Source organism: Drosophila serrata, unplaced genomic scaffold, assembly GCF_035046125.1.
Source record: "Drosophila serrata isolate PLE 108 unplaced genomic scaffold, ASM3504612v1 contig_125, whole genome shotgun sequence".
Lineage (NCBI taxonomy): Eukaryota > Metazoa > Arthropoda > Insecta > Diptera > Drosophilidae > Drosophila > Drosophila serrata.
This window is the reverse complement of record NW_028257023.1, coordinates 618792-632043: the sequence shown is the minus strand read 5'-3', so window position 1 is coordinate 632043 and position 13252 is coordinate 618792. Positions and strand designations below refer to the sequence as shown.

The 13252-nt window shown below is 45.2% G+C and overlaps 3 protein-coding genes across 4 annotated transcripts; all 3 read right to left on the bottom strand.

Moving 5' to 3' along the window:
* Positions 1–1740: 1740 nt before the first annotated feature.
* Positions 1741–8103, bottom strand: LOC110188777 (NHL repeat-containing protein 2). Of its 2 annotated transcripts, XM_020958621.2 has the most exons (4): positions 6602–6639; positions 4345–6546; positions 3066–4279; positions 1741–2966 (listed from the first exon to the last, which is right to left on the bottom strand). In XM_020958621.2, the coding sequence occupies exons 2-4, from the start codon at positions 4529–4531 to the stop codon at positions 2181–2183; spliced, it is 2187 nt and encodes a 728-aa protein (XP_020814280.2). In that variant the 5' UTR covers positions 4532–6546; positions 6602–6639; the 3' UTR covers positions 1741–2180. The 2 variants fall into 2 exon arrangements, with proteins under 2 accessions (XP_020814280.2, XP_086682175.1); XM_086826049.1 differs by lacking the exons at positions 1741–2966; positions 3066–4279 and having other exon boundaries at positions 5150–6546; positions 6602–8103.
* A 314-nt stretch (positions 8104–8417) lies between these two features.
* Positions 8418–8921, bottom strand: LOC147644654 (uncharacterized). The gene has a single exon (XM_086826060.1). It carries the CDS (start codon positions 8919–8921, stop codon positions 8418–8420), a length of 504 nt encoding a protein of 167 aa, XP_086682186.1.
* A 49-nt stretch (positions 8922–8970) lies between these two features.
* LOC147644653 (uncharacterized) lies at positions 8971–12755 on the bottom strand. Its single transcript, XM_086826059.1, has 2 exons — positions 10006–12755; positions 8971–9892 (listed from the first exon to the last, which is right to left on the bottom strand). Exons 1-2 carry the CDS (start codon positions 12753–12755, stop codon positions 8971–8973), a joined length of 3672 nt encoding a protein of 1223 aa, XP_086682185.1.
* Between the last annotated feature and the right edge of the window lie 497 nt (positions 12756–13252).

Here is a 13252-nt window from a genome sequence, read left to right as displayed (position 1 = left end):
GTTTTTTTTATGAAAACTCGTTCTAAGGATATAATCCAACTATATGAAAGCCACACAAAATAATAAGATTAAAATCTACTATATTTAATATAATGTTCCTCTTTAAAGATTAACAATGTTTCATACCAATTAACGAAAACATTGATTATAATAATCGTCTTATCTCTGTTTTGTACTTTTACTTGGACGTACATATATCGCACTTTTGGCAATTAATGTTTGCGCCTTTGGCTGGAAAATAAAGTTTTCAATTAAAATAAATAAATTTTTTTGACATCTTAGAGCTGCTCTATTAGGTGTTGTCGCTCAAACATTTGCTTGAAATGATGTTCGTGCCAACGTTGCCATCCATTGTCGAGCATGTTGTTGCGAACACAAGCAAGATAGAATGATTTCTATTTTGTTCGAGCGGCTCGACGAACACGAAATTTGTACGCGAGCACTAGCACTAACGATGAAAATTTCGTCGAGCTCAACATGCTCGGCCAACATGTTCTACTGTGGATGGGCCCCATAACTGAAACTTTCTGTGTATATTCTTAAATATATTTACTTTATGTAACCCCTTAAGGAGAGTTTAACTGCTTCCTTTATGGCTAGTACCTCAGCATGGAAGACCGTCGCGAGAGATTCAATTCCCCAATTCTCAGCGTAGATCCCAGCCCTTACGCCACAGCTCATCTTGGAGCCATCGGTGTAGAGGGACACATCGTTCTCTACTACCTCTTTGTCCCTGCTCCAGTCTTCCCTTGTAAGATATGTGGTCGAGAATGCATTCCCGAAGTTCAATTCCGCGATCATGTAGCCAGTCTTTTCGTTTGCATTTATACCGCCGTGCCCGGCGCCGTATTCCCTCCAGCAATTGCCAGCCTTCAGTCTCACTGCGCTCTGTGCTGCAATGTCCTTCTCGAACAGTTCTATCGGCATTATATTCAGGATAGCGTTGAGGGCAGCCGGGGTGCATAAGCGCATTGCTCCCACGGCCCCCGCACTCGCTGCCCGTTGTATCCGTGTCAACTTCGTTCTGTTGCATGCCCTAGTTAGTGCCGGCCATATAGTTTATAAAATAAATTTTGTTTTTGGGTTTTAGATAAAACATTTGCTGTGCACACGATACGACCATTCGCTAAAAAATAGTTCCTTTTTTGACTGGCTATCGCCATTCGTAAAAATTTTTTTTTTTTTAATTCAACATATGTAATTTGATATACTAATAAATAAAAAGTTGGATTCTTAATAGCTTTGTCAAAATAAATTTTTTAAAAACCCTCCAATTTTCAGACGTTCAGGGTGGTCTAACCCCTTAAATTAAATCTGTACGAATATTTGTAATTGCATACATATGTCCTTTTGCATTTTATATTGACTTTGCATTCTCTGTAATATAAGAAAGCAAAAGTCAAAGTAAATGCTTTTGTTTAAGAGATTGGCGTCAAAACAAAACAAGCAATTTTTTATTACTTTTTTTGATTGAAGCAACATTGTTGTTTTCGGGTGTTTGACATCGATTTTTTTAAATTTATTTTGGAAAATTAAAAATTTATTTATCTTGATCAATCTAACCATTTTTTTTTTGTAACCATGTTAAACATACTCTTTTATCTTGATCAATCGAACCATGTTTTTATAACCATGTTAAACATACTCGTTTTAAAAACGTTTACAATTATGGCCGCGGTGGAACTTTCTGGAGAATTGCCCATTTATAAAAATCGGGTTTTCACTAAATTTAAACCAAAATTTTAGAATAATTTAAAATGGGTATATTTAAAATTTGATGAAAACTTTAACAGGTAAATTTATTAATTATATTAATTGTTATGATATAGTAGTCCGAAATCTACAAAATTCGAAATGGCTATATCTGATTAAAATTGATTAAAATTAGTCGTTAAGTGGAAAAGTTTTATTGTTTTGACGCTTTAATATTTTAATATTGAGCTCTCGGCAGTAAAACGAGAGAACGTGTAACACTTTCATTGTCGTACGTGCCGGTGAATTTTGCAAAGCTTCCCCTATTGAGGTGATTCAAGCAACAAAAGACGCAGAAGTAGCTGTTGTAACCGAATGGGTTCTGAAACACGGCCCATAAAATATCGACGCCTCCTTCTGGCTACCTTGCAAGAATATACATACATATAAAAATATTTATACAGCTAATATTCAACTTCATTTTTTAATTATATAATTCCTATGCTTTTTCGTTCGACTTTAATATAAACGTTCTGGTTAGGTATGTATTCTTCTCTTAGCTCTTTACTCTTTAGAGTTACGGAAAACTGCTTATTTAGGCAACACATTGAATCACATATATTAAGTGAAAAAAAAATGGTCATAATATTGCTGATTTCACATAAGAGATCGGGATGAACAACCTGCACCTGCATTTTACATATTCCGTTATCTACAGTTCCGGAAGATTGATCTAAATTCACGGCTCGGTTTACAGTTTTTAATACCCATGTCTGGGGGGCTTCATTGGTAAATTTGAATTCTTGTGAAAGGCGAAAATGAAAAGAAATTGTACTCTTTTCACTAAAGTGCAGAGACATTGCCTTAATCACGTGATGCGTTGATTCGTCCTTTAATAAATTTGTTGTTTCTTGTGCATCGGTTTCACTAATAGACGTTACTTTACTAAAATCCAAAGAAAACGGTTGTGCCTTTAACGTTTTTAAGTCTATAATGTGTATTGTATGATTGTTTGTATCCGAAATCAGCAGATTTCGACCATCGACATCCACGCACAACCCAGCTGGCTCATTTAGAATTAAATCGGTTTCGTCATGGCTTTTGATTGTCAACGTTGATATGTTACTATCTTCTATATTAATAATCTTAATCTTATGATTATAGGTATCAGCTACATATATCCTATTATTAACATTGTCATAGGTAACTGCCAGTGGATGTTGAAGTTTCGCATTAAAAAGTTTTCCATCCGCGTCGCCAAAAGCAAAAAGATTCTGTAAAGGGAAATATCCATATATTAAAATAAATAAATATACATGGATACAACTATCCTCGGTTTCTAAATTTAAGTGCACATATGTACACATACTTACAAGTGGGTTCCGATCTCCTCCGACAACTGGCATTACCTTTCCATCGATCATTGAAGCTTTACGTATGCTAGAGCTTTCGCTGTCAGCTATGAACAAATAGTCCTTTGCCATTGCCAGACCAGATGGCTGCGCGAAAGCTGCATTTTGAGGGTAGGAGTTGTTTCGATTTTCCTCCAAACCGTTTCCGATCAATGCAACACAACAAAGGGGCTCGAATTTACGGAACTTCCACCAAATAATACCTTCGGGAAAATAGCCCCAAATTTGGTGGGTGCCGGCCATCGAAATGAGCACAATAGGCTTTTCTGGCACGTTTCGTTCATCAAGATGAAATGACATATCCATATCTCGTGTGCGAAATATAGCCACATCCCAAGGAGATGATATAGGTTGCAGAATGCCCACGCGCCCTCCAGTACGTTCGCTTCCCTGAACCCCTGTGCCAGCAAGAGTATCCACCTGGTTATTTGTTAAACAGATTTTTCGAAGATAGTGATTTTTGGTGTCGGCAACGATCAGAACGTTTTCGTCTATAAATGCTACACCCTGTGGGCTGTTAAAGCGTGCGCTTATTAAATTTCCGTCAGCAAAACCAGCTTGGTAGCCTCCAATCTTGTGTTCTACCACCCCATTCTTTGCCACAACAAGGATGCGGTTATTACCGGAATCTGCAATTGCATATTTGTCCCCACGTGGACTTCGTGCAATTTTAGCTGGAAAACGCAAATTAGATGCCAGGTGCAAGTTATTTGAAGATAACTGCAGAGGCAAGTTGCCGTGGTCAATTTTTCCAAGCCTTTCAAAAAATAATAAAGCCGATCTAATGAATTCTTCAAGAAATTTTCTGTGTCCTTCACCCATCAGTAATAACAAAGGTCGACCAGTGGGGCTTAGAACCATTAGAGATGGCCAACAGCATATTCCCAGGAGGCGCCACATGGCTGATCTGGAATCATTAACAATGGGATGTGTGATTCCATATCGATGCACAGCTGACTGAATGTTAACAGTGGCTCTTTCATTTTCAAATTTTGGACTATGCACACCTACGACTACAAGTCCACTTTCGACGGGAAACTGTTCTTCCAAACTGTGCAATTCGGGTAATATGTGTATACAATTAATGCAGCAATATGTAAAAAAGTCAAGAACAACTATTTTTCCTCGTAGTCCAGCTAACGACAATGGTCGACTAACATTAAACCAATCCAAGTCTAAAAGAAAAGCCATTAGAAAGTTATTTCATGGACATATACATATAAATATTTTAGATGCATACCAGGTTCAAATTCAAAGTTAAAAGACTTCAGAATTTTAATTGAATTGTCGCTCTCCCATCGCTCAAAAAATTCCATAAGCACATTGACTTTCTCAGTTTTACCATTGCCGTTTTCATATGCTTGTTGAAGTTCATCCGTCATAAATGTAAGTATATCCATAAGCGGAAGATCGGCAGAAAATTCCATTTCAGGAAAATTAAAACGCGCACAAATACTACGAATAACCTGTTTCTTCTACTGGGGGTGAGAAGCATTCGATGTATCAATTAGGGATGTGAAATATATGTACATACATATATAACAATATCGATATTTTCTGAACAGAAACAACTCAGTGAAAAAGTTATTTCAGGCTCTATCAGGATTATTCATGATTATTTTATAATTTTTATATTATTTAATAATTTGAGTTCTAATGTTATTAAAAAACGGGCACTATATTATATAGGTGCCATATGAATGATTAAGAATAAATAGAAATCGATTTTCTAAGCACTCATCAATGGTTCATTAACAATTAATCGATGATTCATCAACGTGTCATCAGAATTTCATCGGTATTTTAGGTCGAACCATATTTTTTTGTTTTATTTTTTTTTGCCCTTGACAAATTAAGTACAAAAAACACCCACCGCGCTTACATTATTGAGAAAGGCACAGTGCAAGAGGCCCTACATGCCGATTTTTACTGATGACAGGTTGATGACATTTGGTACAACAGGTTTTATACAAGTTAGTTTATATGTACATACATGCATACATATGTACAACATATGTAGATACCATCAAGACGATCGTTAAATGTTGAAGAAAATGTAAAACTGTAATTTTAATATTTAAAAAATTACATTTTAAAACACATTTTTTATATGTATGTGTATAATTCCAGTAAATTTTTGTTCCTTTCAGACGAGCAAATTTGTGATAACTAAGTGATAACTAGATTAGTAACATAAGATAAACATTCTTCAAGATGCAAAATTTCATATAAGAAAGGGTAGCGAAAATAAGAAAAACAATATACATATGTAAGTACATTAGCTTTCGCTATGGAGGGTACTAACGTAAGATAAATATAGCTAGCAAAAAATATAAAGCGTTGACAGATCTGAAAACTAAATAGGTGTGATTTTGCGAGCGAAAAATTTTATTCGTAGGGAAAGATTTTTTAACTGGAAAAAAAAATTTTGTAGTTAATAATTACTTAAATAATTGATAATAATTAATTAATAATTGCTGTAACGATAGCCTCAATAATATGAGATTTGTTTTTGGGAGGCGATGGCATTGGTGCTGTGGTGTTTTGCAGTCAGCTCCATAGTGTAGAGGTGCAGAAACATCGACTGAAACATCGATGTTATCGATGTGAGTGAGACTGAGGGATGGTAGCCGACCCTTTGAAACACTGACGACATGTGCTGCAATTATATTTGTCAGTTGGACTCGGAAATTTCCTACTTAAATAAAATGAGTTGTCCCCATTCAAATTAGGAAATTTAACAGATATACAAATTTTGCTCAAACCACTGAGACGGAAATCATTTTCCTCCACAGCATGCACAGCGTTCAGTTGGTCCGACCTTAATATTCCGAAAATATTGTTCCCTCGCATTGCCTCGCTTCCTCTGGCGTTGGCGTTCCCTTTGATCATCTTCTTTATCCGTGGAAAGTTCGGCTATAATATTACTGTTTCGCTCTGACTGCCATAAAAATTCAGCCTGGCGATTTTGGGAAACATCTATATGGGGGAGACGCTCCTCAGCCATTTCATGAAGTTCCTGCTTTCGAATTCTCCGCTAAAGACGAGTGTTGCGATGATGGATTGTGTTTCTTTGTTGCTCCCTTTCTCAAGTTATTGGGTTGATCCTATGAGCTTCGGCGTAGAGGTGCAGAAACATCGAGTGAAATATCGATGTTATCGATGTTTGCAAATCATCGGAACCATCGATGGCTGGGTCACCACCATCGATGTTTTTTCACACAACTCCGAAAAAGAAAACCTTGGAGAAAATGAAGACCCTTTAAAATATTGGAAGGAAAGACTTTGAAATTTTTATCCGGAAAATGCTAATTGACGCCGATCCAAATCCCGGGAGTTGCCATCTAACACCCGTGCTCCACCGAAACAAGAAATACCAGATCTTGTAGCGTATCCAACACTCGGACTTGAAGTGTGGTAATGAGCTTGTGGATGTTTTATTCTGTTGAGGAAGTACAAACTTAGAATTAACCTCAACCTATTTCCCCTTTACATACCGCAGTATCTCCTCCCTTCTCTGCTGGGATCGCCGATCGGAATAACCGTGGCGCCGAACTTAACATAGCTTTTCGGCCATAACAGTGTGGCCAATTACAAACATAGTTCAAATACCGAGTACATACTTAACGAAGGTTCGCCTTAGTGGCGCGTAATTCAAACTTGACTGACTATCGATATTCTAGCGGGTTAGCTTATCCGTTCCGCGACATCCCCGCCCCCGTGAAGCAGCCGCATTCACCACATCCAGAACAGCTAGCTTCGAAGCGGGACGAATCATCCTGGCTCGATCGTCCGTCCGTACCGCCGCTCGCCTGGGCACTCCATCTACTCCAGTGAACACCTCCTCCACGATTCCTCGTTTCCACTCTCGACGTGGTATGGCCGGATCGCAGATGAACACTAAGTCTCCTCGGCGCAGGGGCTCGACATGTGAGCACCATTTCTCCCTGCGCACAAGAGTAGGCAGGTACTCGTGCACCCATCGCTTCCAGAAGCGGTCTCTCATCATCCTGGCCAGTCGCCACTGCTTCTTCGTGGCGCACCTCTCCAACGGCTGTCCATTGTCTCCGGGTAGATCCGACAGATTGGGTACTCCTCTCAGCAAGTCGTTGGAAGTCAGTGGAGCCTCCTGGTCCACAGTAACTGGCAGATGCGTTAGTGGGCGGGAATTTACTATGTTCTCCGCCTCGATCAACAAGTTCTCCAGAACATGTTCCATGGGAGCCAGCTCCCTCATCGTATGTGCCAGCACCTTCTTGACGCACTGGACCATCCTTTCCCAGGCGCCACCCTCAGCTGGGTTCGCTGGGCAGTTGAATATCCACTCGATTCCTTTGGACGACAGCTCGCCCTGGATCTTCTCTGGCTCGAAAACCTCATTGAATCTCCTGGCCTCTCGATTGGCTCCAACGAAGTTTTTCCCATTATCGCTCCTCATCTTGACCACCGGTCCTCGCCGGCTCATGAAGTTCCTCATAGCGATGATGCAGTAGTCTGTAGATAAATCATGGGCCATCTCCAAATGGATGGCTCTCGTGGTTAAGCAGGTGAACAGTGCCACCCACCTCTTCTCGATGCGACGTCCAATCGTCACGTGCAACGGTCCAAAATAATCCAAGCCCGTGTGCTTGAATGGCCATCCGTTGGCTTCCAGTCGGTCCTCTGGCAAAGGACCCATTATTGGCTGCATCGGCTGTGCCCTCCGCAGCTTGCAGATCTGGCAGTCAGCCACCACCTTCCGTAGCAGCCTCCGTAAGTTCGTTATCCAGAACTTCTTCCGTATCTCGCCTATGGTCGCATCGTGGTTCTGATGGCCCATCTTCTGGTGGTAGTGGTGTACTACCATCACCGTCAGCGTGTGTCTGTGGGACAGTATAATGGGGCGCCGGGCGCTGTATGGCACACAAGCGGCGGCGTCAATCCTTCCCCTTACACGCATGACTCCATCGTCGTCGAAATACGGGGACAGCCCTCGCAATTGGCTGCCTTCTTTCGAGATCCTTCCAGCTTTGTCCCTCTCTTCTCCGGAGAACGCTTCACTTTGCGCCTGCCGGATCAATATGCGCTCCGCGTTGGCGCATTCGTTTGCCGTGAGTCCATACTTCTCACGGTCGCTATACTGGCCGCGACATCGTCGGACAAATCTTAGGACCCAAGCCATGGTCCTTACCAGCCGGTTGTAGTTTGAGAACCTCTGGAAAGATATAAAAAATCCGTTTGCAGTCACTAGCGCAAACTCACATGGCATCTCTTCCTCGTCGGTGGCTCTCGTGCAGCCACTTCCACTAGAGGAGCTCTCTGGCCAATTCTCTTCTATTCTAGCCATCGTGACCCTTGACTGAGGTCCACATGGCGTCGCGGCCTGGTTGCGTCATCTGCCACGTTCTCGGCAGTTGGTACCCATCTCCATTGGGATACTTCCGTCGTCTCCAGGATTTCTGCCACCCGGTTTCCAACAAACTGTTTATACCGCCGGTGGGTGCTGCTTATCCAGTGCAGCACTGTCTTAGAATCCGTCCAGAGTACGTATCTGCTTATCTCTACACTGTGTTCCAGTTTCACAGTGTTCATCAGCCGTGTTCCCAGCACGGCTGCCTGTAGTTCCAATCTCGGGACTGACATTGTCCTCATCGGAGCACATTTCGTTTTGGCACATACGAAATGCACCCGCACGTCGTCGTTTGCGTAGGTGGCCCGCCAATACGCCGTCGCAGCAAACGCCGACTGGCTGGAGTCCACGAAGACGTGCAGCTGGAGTGCTCGTACTCGTCCAGTACCAAAATAGTGTGGACATCGGAACTCCTTCACATAGCTCATCTCTTGCCGCCAGCTCTCAAATGCCGTGGCTAGCTCGTCTGGCAATGGCTCATCCCATGTGACTCCTTTCCGCCAAATCTCTCGCATAAGTAGCTTGGCGGTTGTAGCAGCTCAAGAACCCAATCGGATCAAACGTGGACATCACCAAGCTGAGGAACTCCCTCTTGGTAGGGACACGTTCCCCCGTCATCACGCTGCTGGGAACCCGATGGTACTTGACGCTGAATCTGAAGTCATCTGTAGCTGGGTGCCAATACATGCCCAATACCTTCTGCTCGGATTCGGTCCACTCGACGTTCTCGTTGGTGCCTAACGGACTTAAGGCTCTGACCAATCTCGCCGAGCTGGAAGAAAACCGACACAAATCGAAACCGGCACTTGCGTGTATCTCTCTTACTCGTTTTGAGACGGCTATAGCTTCATCCTCGTCTGCGAAGCTATCTACGTAATCGTCCACGTAGTGGTACTCATTAATAGCCAGGACCGCCCGGGGATCAGTGTGCACGTGCCTTAAAGCATTTGCAGTCTTCACGTGCTGCGCTGAGCATGGCGAACAAGCTGCTCCAAACGTCATCACTGTCATCTCGTAGATCTCCGGGTCTTTGCGGTCATCTCCGTGCCTCCACAAGAATCTCTGGGCGCATCTATCTTGTGGCTGCATCAATACCTGGTGGAACATCTCCTTGATATCCGCACAGACTCCCACGGCTCCTTCCCTAAAGTGGAAGAGGACAGCCGGGAGTGACTTGTACTTCTGGGGGCCTTTCAGTAGTGCTGAATTCAGGGATACGCCGTTCACTTTGGCTGCTGCATCGAAAACTAGACGAATCTTCCCAGGCTTGTTTGGGTTTTCGACCCCGAAGTGCGGCAGGTACCACAACTTGTCACGGTTACCATAAGTGACCTCCTGCTGCTCTAGTCGTCGTGCGTATCCCTTCTTGACGTAGTCAAGTAGTAGTACTTCTGGGGGCCTTTCAGTAGTGCTGAATTCAGGAATACGCCGTTCACTTTGGCTGCTGCATCGAAAACTAGACGGATCTTCCCAGGCTTGTTTGGGTTTTCGACCCCGAAGTGCGGCAGGTACCACAACTTGTCACGGTTACCATAAGTGACCTCCTGCTGCTCTAGTCGTCGTGCGTATCCCTTCTTGACGTAGTCATCCATGATCGCATTGTAGGCCTGCGCGAAGTTCGCATCGCGCTTCATTTTCCGTTCGATGTTGACGAGTCGCCGTAGTGCCATGTTGTAACTGTCTGGCAGTCTTGTCTCGTCATCCTTCCATAGCAGCCCAGTCTGGTATCGTTGACCTATCCGTTTAGTCGTCCTCTCCAAGATGCCCAGGGCCCGTTCATCGTCGCTGGCTGCGACCGGTGGCGCTGGCTTCACTCCGAAGTTCTCTATTTCGAAATAATCGCTGACCATCTTCTCCAGAGCGTCATCCTGGGTAACGGCTAGTAGGCACGATCTCTCCGTCAGTGGACTCGCTTGGCGTCTCACTGGTCCATATACTACCCATCCTAATTTGGTAGCTGCTGCGTATGGTCCTCCTGCGCCGAACCTTCTGGTCTGCAGGGGAATTCCTAGGTGCGCGTGATCCAGTCCAATAAGGATCCTTGGCGCTGCATTATTGTACGGCTTCACTGGTAGGCGTCCGCTCGCCCTTGCCGTCTTGACATCTTCCCGACGTAAACTCTGCATCGGAAGACTCAGGTTGCTTACTGCGTACACGTTCCTTAAACCGTGCCGCTTCGGTTTGCCCGCTCCACTGATCTGCAGGCTAACCCTCTTCGTAGGCTCTCTGGCGGACTTACCGCCAAACCACTGCACGTTTAGTTGTCGGCTCTCACCCTTTAGGTGTAGGCTTTGGACGAGCTCGTCGTCTATGAGTGTCACAGACGATCCCTCGTCGAGCAGTGCGTACGTGTCCACCTGTTGCTTCTCCCCGTACAGCGTCACGGGCAGAACTCGGAACAGCAGGTGGCCTCCATCCGAATCGACACAACTAAGGTTTCGATGCGGCGTCTCCTGGCCGCTTTGATTCTCATTTTCCATGCGCCCAGCGCTTCTCAGGCTTGTTGCTTGGGCCATGGAAATGTTACTCACTGTTGGATCCGCTGACTGCGGCATCCGCTTGCGTTGGCTGATGACCTCGTGTGGCTCCCGTCTGTGGGTGCTCCGTAGCTCCCTCCTGTGGCCACAGTCTGACTGCTGTGACCGTCTGGGGCTATCGGCTTCGTCATGCAGCAAGTAGTGATGCTTCCTCTGGCATCCGTAGACGTTGCACTTACGGCTCCTCTTGCAGAACCGTACCATGTGCCCGGTTTCAAGGCACGCGAAACAGATCCGCCGCTTCTTGGCGAACTCCAATCGCGTCCTGACAGGGGCGTTGTTGAATTCCTTGCAATCCTTGATTGCGTGTTGCCCTCCACACATGAGGCAACCTCTGGGGTGGTCATTATACCCCTTCTGTTCCATGTCTTCCCAATGCTCATCATGCATCGGAAGCTCCAGATTCGTGTTTGCATGTAACACCCTTCGCTTTGGGGTTTTACTGCTCACGTCCGTAATGGTGCATACCAGCTCAGCGAGCTCGTTTAGCCATTCACTTAGGTGCACTATCGTCGGGTATGGTTCCATAGCGACCGCGTATCTGGCCCAGTCCAACCTCTTACTTAGGGGCAACTTGGCGATCAGCTCCTCCATCAGGGTGGGATTTCCTATATGCTGGTCGCCGCTGTCGGTTGACTGCAGAAACGCTGCAAGATTGCTCACCCTCGTGGCGAACGATACAATCCTGCCTATGTTGTGCTCCTGAATTGGCTGTAGCTCCCGCACGCTCTCCAGTTGGCTCCGGATCAATTGCTCCGGACGCCCATAGCGAAAGCGAAGCTGTTCCATTACGGCCTGTACATTGTTGGGATGAATAAGCAGTGTCTTGACTGCCGTCCTCGCTTCACCCTTCAATGCCTTCACTAGCCTTTGGTTATTTTCCAATGCTGTACACTGATACGCCGCCGTCGTCTCCAAGAACGCGCACTGGAATATTGGCCATTCCTCTGGCTGACCTTCGAACTCTGGAAGATCAGGCAATCTGCGTGGCGTCCATTCATTGGCCACACCCGCTGTTCCATAGGATCCGGGTGATGGCGTGGGTACAGTGAATCTGCGTTGTGGCTCCCGTGGTGCGTGAACATAACCTCGTTCTGGCTGCACCGTGGCCGTCACGCAACATGGCGGTGAGTAGCTTACAGTTGTACAGTCTGTCCGTGTGACTCGTTGCCCTATTGCCGCATTACCACTCAAATATGGCGGCAAACTTCCACTCAATTGTGGCGGCAGATTTGCACTCAATTGTGCCGGCAACTGTTCATCATAAGATGGCGTCACTGACGCTAGTGGTCCCGTTGGCAGATTTTCACTCAATTGCTGCCTTACCATTGCGCTCAAACATGGCGCCTCTCCTAGCGGTGTATTCGCCGCACCGCTCACTCCGACGCCACTCGACCCGTTCCTAACGGGATTCCTGGCGGGCGCCGCAAGTCCTTCATTTGCCCTTGCCTGTTGGAGCTCCTTCTCTAGATTTGCGACCCTTTCCATAAGCTTCGCAATCTGTGAAGTCGTGGGGTCCACATCCTGCTCCAGCGCTTCCGTCTGGGCAGGTCCAGTGGTGCGTTTTACCCCGATTCCTTCCTCTGGAGTCCGTGGCCGCTGTGGGCCACCGTCTGCATACGCCAAGCCGGCCGGTGTGCCGGATGCTGCAGATGTGGTCGTAGCTGCGGTAACCTCAGGTTGATTAAGTCTGGGGCTCCGTCTGGGCGAATGTGTCGTCGGCATATCACGCGTTTAACTCCGTACGTGTTTTCCAAATGCCGTTAGAGTTCCGACTCTAATGCGAATTGAGATGCGACTCAAAGAATGCGAATAAAGAATGCAAATAAAAGAAATGACGCCGATCCAAATCCCGGGAGTTGCCATCTAACACCCGTGCTGCACCGAAACAAGAAATACCAGATCTTGTAGCGTATCCAACACTCGGACTTGAAGTGTGGTAATGAGCTTGTGGATGTTTTATTCTGTTGAGGAAGTACAAACTTAGAATTAACCTCAACCTATTTCCCCTTTACGTACCGCAGTATCTCCTCCCTTCTCTGCTGGGAGGAGATACGAATGAAATAACCGTGGCGCCGAACTTAACATAGCTTTTCGGCCATAACAGTGTGGCCAATTACAAACATAGTTCAAATACCGAGTACATACTTAACGAAGGTTCGCCTTAGTGGCGCGTAATTCAAACTTGACTGACTATCGATATTCTAGCGGGTTAGCTAATC

What these genes read in the sequence shown, in the direction of transcription:
- LOC110188777 (XM_020958621.2), bottom strand. Translation starts at nt 4,531, where the DNA reads ATGGAATTTTCTGCCGATCTTCCGCTTATGGATATACTTACATTTATG. An exon ending in TAACTTTGAATTTGAACCTG is followed by an intron (nt 4,280 to 4,344) that starts GTATGCATCTAA and finishes CTTTTCTTTTAG; the next exon opens with ACTTGGATTGGTTTAATGTT. An exon ending in GAGGAGATCGGAACCCACTT is followed by an intron (nt 2,967 to 3,065) that starts GTAAGTATGTGT and finishes TTCCCTTTACAG; the next exon opens with AATCTTTTTGCTTTTGGCGA.
- LOC147644654 (XM_086826060.1), bottom strand. Translation starts at nt 8,921, where the DNA reads ATGAGCTATGTGAAGGAGTTCCGATGTCCACACTATTTTGGTACTGGA.
- LOC147644653 (XM_086826059.1), bottom strand. Translation starts at nt 12,755, where the DNA reads ATGCCGACGACACATTCGCCCAGACGGAGCCCCAGACTTAATCAACCT. An exon ending in GGTAACCGTGACAAGTTGTG is followed by an intron (nt 9,893 to 10,005) that starts GTACCTGCCGCA and finishes CACTACTGAAAG; the next exon opens with GCCCCCAGAAGTACTACTAC.